We start from the raw sequence: 11,185 nt of genomic DNA, 5'->3' as shown, positions 1-11,185 counted from the left end.
ATTCTCCTTATTGCAAAACTCAGGACAGAAAGGTCAAAAGTCCTCTGGGGAGAAAAAGTTTCCTTAGGAAGACCAACTATCAGGAAAGAGGCACTTGCTTGAAGAGTGTGAACCTCTTGCACATGACATAAACAAGAGGAAGTGAATGCTCTCTTTCAGATACAGTATTTTAAAGCCTGTTCGCAGATGTGATATTCCTGTCCACTGGCAATGCTCAGTGGTGTTGAGAGAGTTTCTAATCCAAAATGTCTGAGGGACCCATTCATATCATAGATATTGCAAAGATCTTTTCCCCCATCCCCATTTGAAGATATTATGCTCAGTGTGAGTAAAATGTTGACCCTATGCGTGATAAAATCTAGACCAAGCCCTTTGTGAATAGGAGGTATGGATCATTTGAAATTAGAGATGGGCACGATGGTGGTTCGTGATCGTTGGTGGCTAGCCATGAACCACAAGCCACCACAAACCAACCAGAAAACCAAACCAGTTTGCAAAGGAGGTGCCTATACCTGTTCCTGTCACAGTGGGGGTGGCGGCCGTGGATGCACATGCGCCCCTTGCTCGGCTGACAGGTGGGTGCCTGAGCAGAAGAAGCAGATCCAGCTCCTTGGAGGTCTGGTTCCTCCTGCTGCTTCTGCGCAGGTGCCCGCCTGTCAGCTGAGTGGCGGGCACCTGTGTCGAAGCAGCAGGCCTGGCTCTCAAGATGCTGGTAGTGGTGTTGGTGGCAGCTTCAAAACTCAGTAAGAAGGGGATGGGGCAGGGCGAGGGGTGGGCATCCTGTTTTGCCAAAGCCAAAAGAGACACAAGGGGGCGGGGTGGTTGTTGCTTCATTTCCTTTCAGCTAAATGTCATCCCAGAACAGACCCACAAACTGAATCATGAACCAGCCCAGTTTGTGTGTTTTTCTGGCTTGTGGTTCAATTCCTAACCATCTCTATTCGGAATAGAACCAAAAATGTATGGATGAATGCAAGAGGATACTTCGATTAAATAATTATCTTGGGATTTTGAAAATGATGATAGATAGATAGATAGATAGATAGATAGATAGATAGATAGATAGATAGATAGATAGATAGATAGATAGATAGATAGATAGATAGATAGATAGATAGATAGATAGATAGATAGATAGATAGATAGATAGATAGATAGATAGATAGATAGATAAGGAGCTCATAGATAGATAGATAGATAGATAGATAGATAGATAGATAGATAGATAGATAGATAGATAGATAGATAGATAGATAGATAGATAGATAGATAGATAGATAGATAAGGAGCTCATAGATAGATAGATAGATAGATAGATAGATAGATAGATAGATAGATAGATAGATAGATAGATAGATAGATAGATAGATAGATAGATAGATAGATAGATAGATAGATAGATAGATAGATAGATAGATAGATAAGGAGCTCATAGATAGATAGATAGATAGATAGATAGATAGATAGATAGATAGATAGATAGATAGATAGATAGATAGATAGATAGATAGATAGATAGATAGATAAGGAGCTCATAGATAGATAGATAGATAGATAGATAGATAGATAGATAGATAGATAGATAGATAGATAGATAGATAGATAGATAGATAGATAGATAAGGAGCTCATAGATAGATAGATAGATAGATAGATAGATAGATAGATAGATAGATAGATAGATAGATAGATAGATAGATAGATAGATAGATAGATAGATAGATAGATAGATATCCATTCTCGTCTATCTAGCATTTGTTAGGCCACATCTATGTGTACGTCTGGACTCCACACTCTAAGAAAGAAACAAACAAACTGAAGGAGATTCAGAGGAGGGCAACAAAGATGACCAGGGGCCTAGAAACCAAGCCATATGAGGACAGACAGGGATAACTAAGCATGTTTATTTGTCCCATTTATAGTTCACCTTTCTCCCAATAAGAGGACTCAAGGTAGCTTGCAGTGTTAAAAAATAAAATTAAAAACACAATAAAATTATTTATTTATTCATTTATCTATTCATTTATTGATTCATTTTTACCCCGCCCCTCTAGACAATGTCTACTCGTTATACATTAAAAATAACTCAACTATAGTAGTAACTAGAAGGGAGGGAGGGAGGAAGGTTAAGTAGACACACCCACAAAAAAACCCATAAAGTGAAAGAAACTGAAATCATGAACATTAACATGATTATCCCATATCTGAACTACTTTGTAGGATGTCTAGGCCAAAATAGGATGGCCAGATTTAATTCTGAAGTGGAAAGAAAGGAATACATATGCATTAGATATGAGCATGGATTGTTGGTTTGGCTCTTCAGGCACATAGCTGTTCCACAGCTGCCCTGGCTTCCTAGCCCCGCTTCATCCACTTCATTACTTTCTTAATTAGGGCAGGATCATCCTTTGTTAGTATCTTCATTTTTTTCTTTTTAGGTGTTCTCTGCTGTTCAGTTGAGGCCTCAACACTATGATGTAGCATTTGGGGGAAAAGATACAAATCAGTAAGGCGGCACTGGAGATCAAGATAGAGAATACTTCCAATGCTACAGTATACTTTCCCTTACTGCTCAGGTAGACTAGAAAACAAGACCCATGAGCACTACAGGTGAGCAACAGGCTGAAGGTGATGAACTTCGTTTCATTGAAACTATCAGGTAACCTCCGGGCTAGGAAAGCCACAGTGAAGTTGACAAGGGTGAGGAAAATCAAAAAGATAAAGACACAGTGAAACATTGTTTTCGATCCTGCATTACAGTGGAGTACAATTACTTTAAGCATTGAGTGCATGTCCAGATCTGGAAATGGGGGAGAGCTTGCCAGCCACGCAGAACAAAAAGTGGTTTCGATCAGCAGGCAGGAAAGGACAACAGAAATGGCCAGTCTTCTCCCCACCCATTTCCTCATCTTGGAGCCAGGTTTTGTGGCCTTGAAAGCCAGAATCACAATGATAGTCTTTGTTAAAATGCAGGAAACTGCCAGACAGAAAGCAATAGGAAAAATAATATGCCGCAGGGCACATGTTACTGTCTTGGGTTGTCCAATGAATATCAAAATACTGCTGAAAGACAGCATAAGGGAGAAGAGGAGGAGGTAGGTGAGGCTTCGGTTGTTGGCTTTGACGATGGGCGTGTCCTTGTACTTAACGAAGATTCCGAGAACCACAGCTGTGAGGACAGAAAAGGAGGAAGCGAGAATGGCCAAAGTGACCCCCAAGGGTTCTTCATAAGACAAGAAATTTATTTTCTTTGGAATGCAGAGGTTCTGCTCTTCGTTCGGGTAGTGGTCAGGTGGACATGGATAGCAAGCGTCCGTGTCTGGAAAGAGGGAAAAAAAGCTTGAGGTGTTATACATGGTAGCCCTAGTGCATTATTCTGAATTAACTCTACAAAGTACAGTATAAGTATTTATATACTAGAATTAATTGAAAAAAATATAAGAAGGGAAAGTAACCTCCTCATCTAATTACAATATTTGATGCTGAAGGAGAGTCAATGGGCAGCCCATATCATTGGTTAACTACAGCCATCACTCCTAGTGTCATCTCTTTCTGGATATTACAAATTGATAAACCTTCATATTTTCTGTTGAGTTCCTGAAAATATACTTGGTGTCTCTTGGCGAATGAGACTGAGCACGAGAGGACCTCTTGTAGGCCATCTTGACCACAGATATTGGTTCCATCACTATTCCGATTGCCCTTTGCTACGTAAAGTTTGACATCCTTTTTCCTGCTGGTAACACATGTGTGACATGGCATAGCCATATCAGGCCTTGCCCTCCCAGCCTGGAAATAAGGAGGCGAGACACAGTAGGTTGGGTTAAAAACTTTGGCCACAACTTTATTAACTATTTAAATTGCATCCTTCCAAAATACAGTGGTGCCTCGCTTAGCGAGGTTAATCCGTTCCGGATTAACCCTCGCTCAGCTAATCGATCGCTAAGTGAAACAAAAAAGTCCATAGGAACGTATTAAAACTGATTTAATACGTTCCTATGGACTTAAAACTCACCGTTGTGCAAGTTTCCTCCATTGCGGCGGCCATTTTGGATGCCTCGTTAGCGAGGCAAAACAGCGGTCGCCATTTTGTTTTAGCGGCGGCCATTTTGGAACCGCCGATCAGCTGTTCGCTATGCTTTGATCGCGTCCGCGCGATCATCGCATAGCGAAAAAAGCCCATAGGGGCCATCGCTGAGCGAACGCTCCAGCGATGGCCTGGGACCCTTCGTTATGCGGTTTCATCACATAGCGAAGCGTTCGCTATGCGAGGCACCACTGTACAAGGGGGCCCTACCATAGTGCAATATTATTTTATGTCCAGATAATATTAGATCTCCAGATGCTTCCTAGAGCAGGGCAAGCTCCTATTACTGAATCGTGCTGTCCACTGAACAGCACACCTTCAGTTGCTGAGTGAAATGGTACCCCCTAATCAGCTCATCCCACCGAGCCTCATGACCCTGAATGGGCATCTGGTAGGGAGGTCCTTTCCTATGAGACACCTCTCCTCTGAAAGCTGATAGGCTCGACCTGCCAGCGGGATGTCCTAATTTTTGGCACCCTGTGCCAACCATGAATTCACCCCTACATTTTTCATTGCACTACCCAAAGCTGTGACTGGTAACGACTTTAACTAAACAGTATTTACAAGGACATTTATAACGCCACACCCAGTAGTGGACAGACGGGCGAAAACGCACCAGCAACCATAGGCCAAAACAGGATGTAGGCCAAAAATTCCCATCTGGCTCCAGAGGCAACCAGCTAATCTCACTTTTAATCTAAGGGTGGGCAGGAGGGATTTCAGATTCAAACCAACAAAGAGGCTGAGCTGGAGAGATGGAGCCTTTGATGCTACTTTCCAAGCGGGAAGGCAAAGCATCCCCATCACAGCAGCGCAGCACCCTGGCGGAGCGGGCAATTTCCTGGCATTTTGAATCACGAACAGAGGAGCACAATATCCCACATTCATAAACTAAGGTTTTTTTTTTTTTTTAAAGACTTGAATTTGAATTCCCTGGCTTTTCTAGACAAACGTTTTGTATATATGCACTGCATACAACTTCTCTCACGTTGAATTACCCAGTGATAGAAGACATCCTGTATACATCTCTTCCTCGCTAGCCTGTGCCATACATGCTCAGTGTTATAAGAAATCATTGTTTCTCCCATTTGAAAGGCCTTTTCTGAAGACCAATATTTCAGCCTGGATTCTTTCCAAATAGAGAAAAGTGGGTGGCCCAACAATTCTCTTATCGGGCCTTTGGCTGTAGAATACATTTGTAAATTCTCTTTCAAGCTAAGCAAGACTGATCTGTTCCATTTGTGTGAGCCATTCTCAATCTAGGGTCATTTGGAGTTGCTTATTTCTGAATGGTGGGGGACAGATTTTTACTTCTAAAAAAGCACAACTTGGAAACCCATTGTGCCAGCTTACTAACACAGAGAAAGGGCAGGCTGTCTGCCATAATTGTGCCCAATTTGGTGCTGATCTGAGGCCAAGTTTAAAACTTATACTCTAATTCTTTGTTTGCACCACCTCATTTTTTTTTTAGAATTGCCTTACAGAAGATTGATTTGTTCAGCCACAATATCATAGCGGTACCCTCCTGCACCTATAATACCGGGATATTAAATGGACTCCACATGCTAAGATATCTGATTAATTACATTGTATATAACACACCCATTTCGCTGGAAATTTTGCCTTGTGGACATGGAATGCAATCATAGCAGCAAAATGGCTTTCCTTTTTTCTTGGCCTTTCTGGACCCCACATGGCACTGGGCATTACAAAGAGAAAAGGGTTGTGCCTGTCCATAAATAAAATATGAGAATATGTCATATTTTGCAGATTCATAGCTTTACAGCTCTGTTCCCCATTCAAGGTAGCCAACTGGAGCTAGAAGCCACCTTTCTGACCTCCTCATGCAATCCTTCCTCTACACCATCATCTAACCACCTGATCCATTACAGCCGTGGTCCTCAACCTTGGGCCTCCAGATGTTCTTGGGCTTCAACTCCCAGAAATCCTGGCCAAAAGAGGTGGTGGTGAAGGCTTCTGGGAGTTGTAGTCCAAGAACATCTGGAGGCCCAAGGTTGGGGACCATGGCATTACAGGAAGGATTATGATGGGCAGCTCAACAAACAAATGAAATAGAAAGAGGAGTCTCACTGAGGACAATATTCTCAGGACTTCTTTGGTAAGGAGGAGGAGGAACCTATATACCTGCATACCTGAGCAGGTATATACGTCTGCTACCTTATACCAAATATCCATCCTTGGGGATGGACGTCAAACAGACACATTTTTATTCCCAGTGGGGTGTAGTGGATATAGTGATGGACTAGGACTCCAGAGAACAGGATTTGAATCCGTACTCAGCTTTCTAATAAGTAATTACACAGAGAGACCAAACTTTAAGGATAGCTTCAAAGTTCACTGGGTGAAGATTTGATGCAGGCAATGATTGCAGTGGGTGTCACCTACGTTACGTAGAAAAGAGATCTGTTTCCTAGGTGCCTCTATCAGTACACAAAATACATGGATGCCAGGAAGGCTATGGTCTGCTGGTTCTCACCCACTCTGATGGTCACTTACTGAACAGAATATGTGAACACAAAGGTGGAGATAAGAAACTATATCCTTATCATTAGGACCCTTTCATTTTCAGGTTCCAGTATGCACAGATTATCTACACACATTCAAAAGAGTTAAAACTATTCATCAGGTTTCAACATTATAGGCATACTTTGGATTATCAATGTTGCGAGCCTCCTACCTTTGATTCTTTTGGTGTCTTCCTCTTCTCTTTCCTGAAGATAGCTAGGGACAGAGCTCATTTCATTGAATCCTTCCCTTGCTAAGCAGTGGTCGAAATGACTCCCAAGTTCTACTCCCAAAATGTCTCTGGACCCTACCTGGTTAAACCTGCTTGGCCACAGAATAGCACCTTCAGAAATAGTGAACTTTTCGCCTTCGGAAGCCGTGGGGTCTATCTCTCCGACTCTCACTCTAAGAAAAGATTGGTTTGAAAATGTGACCCAGTTGATGATGTCAACTCCAGTTTTCAACTCTCTGTTTTGATTGAAAGAAACCTCCTGCCCAACCGTGTTATTAAATGAGAGACCCTTCAGCAAATGGTGGAGCTGGATTGGAACATCAAAAGACAGCAATATATTGTGATTTATAGAAGAATATTTGCTTGAGAAATATGGAAGTTGGAAGCATCCCATGGACCAAAGAATATAGACCAAGTCCCCACTTTCTCTCATCTGAAACCACCAAGCCTCCCAGTCTTGCTCTCAGAAGCTAACCTGAAAGAATACAGTGGTGCCCCGCTTGACGAGGATAATCCGTTCCAGGAAAATTGCTGTTAAGCGAAATCATCGTCAAGTGAAAAAAAAATCCATTGGAATGCATTGAAAACCGGTTAATTCATTCCAATGGGGAAATACCTCATTGTCCAGCAAAAATCGCCCATAGAGAACTGACGATCAGCTGTTTAAAGTCGCTGTCTTCTGAAGCAGGGATCCGGAAAACAGCCATTTTGTGAAGGGAGGGAAGCCATTTTGCGAAGGGAAGCCATATTGCGGAGCCGGGAAAAACATTGTTTTGTGAACAAACGGTTCACGAAGCAGGGACCTAATCAACGCAAAGCGGATTTCCCGCATAGGAACCATCATTTTGTGATCGCACTAGCGATTGCAAAAAAGTCATCGTCAAGCAATTTTGACGTCATGCAGGGTAAGCGTCTAGCAAGGCACCACTGTACTATGAATTTAAAAAAACATTTAATGATAATAATCAAATATGGGTCTGAATCTCACCACTAGACTCCAACAGAGCAAACACAATAACTTTGAGATTTTTTTATTCCATTGAGTCTGAGTTGGATAACTGCGATTGTCACATTGGTTGCTAATAGGTGGTGGGAACTGGGGTGGGGAAAGCCTTTCAATCAGAGGAGTATGATACCCTTACACACTTCTTTTATCTCTTTCTCGACAGAAAAATAACGGTCTGAAGCAGGAATGGGGACGTGAGTCATGGAACCTGCTGTCAAGTTGGACTTAAATGGCATTGGTGTCTCAACTTGTTCCACCCCATGACTTGGACTTGACTGGTGAATCAGAACCCACCCACTCCTCCCTTTTATTCTGGGGAGGAAAGGCTTATTTTTAATGGAGACACAGAATTGGGGCTTGGGACTCAGGATTTGGTACCAAAGACATGCTAACCTCCCCGGTCTGAAGGGAGTGAGGCTGTGGCCCCAAGGTGGCATTTCATGTGAGTTGGAATCCTGATTTTGGTGGCATTTGGGTAACGTTACCTGAGCATAACAGCTTGCTCATCATTAGAAAAATGGCTGGGAGTGTTTAGAAAGGCCTTTGATTCCCTTTATGCTCCCACAAACAAAGGAAATGCTCCTAAATTTGATGCAGAAAAGGAAATCTGTTTCCCAGGTAGGAGAATTACCTCCCACGGCTCTTGAGACAGAAGGTCCAGCATTCCTTCCTCCGCTATTGTTTTGTGTTTGAATTTAGATGTCTGCATCTTATGCAGAGCCTGTGCGACAGCATAGATGGCTGTGTAGATGCTGTAGCTGTGACCGGTCATGCTCATTTCAAAAACAGAGGTAGGAAGAGTCTCTAGCTTCTCCTCTCCAGTGCATGTCTCCTCGCCCACCACAGCTATGGTGGGATCAGGGAAAGAACAGTTAAAAGCCTCTTGCCAGAAATCCTTGATAAAGCCATCTTCTTTTTCCAAGAGGGGACTCCTGGTCTGCAGAAAGCTACGAAATCCCAAGACTTCCTTGGATTGAATGGCCAACGACAGAGCACCATGGAGGAAATCTACACCCCAATTTCTCTGGAAGGAGAGCGATGTGAAATCCATCTGAGTGGTGAGGATCCAGACTTTACCTTTGGTCTCCATTGATATATGCTCATATCTTGAGAACATATGAAACATATTTAAAAGTATCATGGTCTCAATTTCACCCACAACTACCACAACATTCGTTGTGCTTTCCATGATGACACGGTGTGTGTCAATCCCCCATTCCACCGTCTCGGCAATGTCATGGGAGAAAGAAATTGTTGGGAATCTTTCTAGGAAATCAAAGCAGATACCTTCTTGAGCATACATGGGGACAATGTTCTGTAGAAATGTCTCTGCATTGTCATCATTGACGGTCACCACTCCAATCCAAGTCCATCTGAAATGAAGCAGCAACTGAAGAATGCCCTTAAACTCATGGTCTGCATTGGGGAACATCTGGTAGGAGAAAACAACTTGAGCCCTTGAATCTGTTGGAATGGTGCCATAGATTAGCTAAAAACACATTAACAAATATGAATGGAGGGACAGAGGCAACTTTGAGAACTGAAACGTTTCTAACTGCTCTTCATTTCAAACAATAATTAAGCAATATCTTTTCCATAATAAGAAGAATAGTTTATTACAGTCAGTGACCAGGAAGATAAAAACACATTATTTAGATAAAGTCACATAACATCAAAAACATGTTACCATCAATGCACCCTCTTCTTCTTTTATGACATTAAATTTAAAAAGAAGTTCTAAGTTAGCCAACGGCATTTAAGGATATAAAAGCATTCAAAACATCACAACAGTCACATGATATAAGATGAAATTAAGAGAAACATATAACCATCAATATGCCTACCTAGGAAATTTAAACAAGGAATCTCTAATGAGGGCAGAGGCACTCGGAGTATTTTATCCAAAATTACAATGCTAAGATCTTAGCAAGACATTACAGTTGTGCTTCTTCATTTTGGCCAAGTCTTTCCTTTGCTCCCCTCCTTCCTTAGCCCTTCTTCATTCCTCACTTCTCCCTTTTCCTCGTCGTTGTTGCGACTTGACAGACCTCCATCTTTGCTGCTGCATGCTACGAGTCTATGTGAGTAATGTCCTCTCTGAAAACACACTGGTCCTGTAGAGTTACTCTTGTTTTAGCAAAGATGGAGACTGGGCAAACAGTCACAACAATGGACAGCAACCAGAACTTGGATGTGGATGTGGAATGAAAGTGGGACTGGAATTTTGTACCTAGAAAGCTGTAGACTGGTGCTTTTTCAAGACTTACTAAATCAGGCTTTCTGGTTGGTCCCAGTAGGAGGGAGCAATTTAGCGTAGCTGCAGGAACAGAGTTTCCTACTATACTCTAACAAGGAAAAGGATATGAGAATGATTCCTTAAACTCCTATGCCCGTTCACACTTCATACCTGTGGAATCTTGTAAATGCACAGGATGGTCGCCATGTGGAGACAGATTTCTGAGTTGGGCCCTGCAATGACTGCCATTGGGCTGTTCTGCACGGCGCACCTGTAATTAGGAACGAACCTGCCCTGTGCAGAGATGAGTTCCAAAGAGGCATCGTAGCTCCCACTTGGAGTGAAAAGGCTGTTGTAAATCTGGAACCCTAGGGTAATGTTGGGGAGAAGCCTGGGATTTCCATTTATCTCCTTTACAGCAAACACGAAGGCCAGGATATGCTGGTAAAGATGAGTCATGCTCCTGAAAATAGAGTTCATTGCTACATTACACAATTAAGCTTTCTTTTACAAATTAAGGCATGAAATACTGGAACCTTCCTTGGTGTATCTAAAAGGAAAAGAAGTGGAAGAGGAAGCGGAGGTATTTTTAGGAGTAGGATGGAGTTTGGTAAAGAAAGATGTACAATGCATTCATCAATCATACTCTGAAAAGAATACCAGTCCATGGAAGATGTATATCTGCAAAAATTATGTACATATTTTTGCAGCAAATTGCAAAAATGCATTTTTTAAATTGCATGTTTAAAAAAAGATGCGTACAGGATATCGTCAAAGAGGCCATCAGAGGGACGTTGCTCAAAGTTTATCAGTTTTGAAAATATGTAGATTTGAGACATAATACCGCCTATGTTGAGATCTCCTGATTGGTAGTATTTATGTAGAATTGGAGGAGGTTCATTGATGTTGCATTTAATATTAGGAATCTTGCATGCTGCCTGGACCAGAAGTACCAATATTCCAAATCCCATTATTTCACACAAAATGAACCACTTGCTACACCGATTCACCTCTCCCCATATCATTGGTGAATAAGTTGTGTGCTGATAGCACACTTGAATTGAAATGGTCGCAGTGCCGGTTAACCTATGGCTCAGAT

At 42.1% G+C, this 11,185-nt stretch overlaps 1 protein-coding gene across 1 annotated transcript; it reads right to left on the bottom strand.

The window, feature by feature from the left end:
- Positions 1–2,419: 2,419 nt before the first annotated feature.
- Positions 2,420–10,545, bottom strand: LOC110070451 (vomeronasal type-2 receptor 26-like). Its single transcript, XM_020778136.3, has 5 exons — positions 10,258–10,545; positions 8,482–9,339; positions 6,924–7,151; positions 5,689–5,815; positions 2,420–3,318 (listed from the first exon to the last, which is right to left on the bottom strand). The coding sequence occupies exons 1-5, from the start codon at positions 10,543–10,545 to the stop codon at positions 2,420–2,422; spliced, it is 2,400 nt and encodes a 799-aa protein (XP_020633795.3).
- Positions 10,546–11,185: the final 640 nt, after the last annotated feature.

The sequence above is a fragment of the Pogona vitticeps genome, chromosome 6, assembly GCF_051106095.1.
Source record: "Pogona vitticeps strain Pit_001003342236 chromosome 6, PviZW2.1, whole genome shotgun sequence".
Taxonomy (NCBI): Eukaryota; Metazoa; Chordata; class Lepidosauria; order Squamata; family Agamidae; genus Pogona; species Pogona vitticeps.
Note: the sequence above shows the minus strand (reverse complement) of the source record. Positions and strands in the feature narration are given on the sequence as shown.

What these genes read in the sequence shown, in the direction of transcription:
- LOC110070451 (XM_020778136.3), bottom strand. Translation starts at nt 10,545, where the DNA reads ATGACTCATCTTTACCAGCATATCCTGGCCTTCGTGTTTGCTGTAAAG. An exon ending in GCATTTACAAGATTCCACAG is followed by an intron (nt 9,340 to 10,257) that starts GTATGAAGTGTG and finishes ATGTGTTTTTAG; the next exon opens with CTAATCTATGGCACCATTCC. An exon ending in TGTCTCAAGAGCCGTGGGAG is followed by an intron (nt 7,152 to 8,481) that starts GTAATTCTCCTA and finishes GTTCCAATCCAG; the next exon opens with CTCCACCATTTGCTGAAGGG.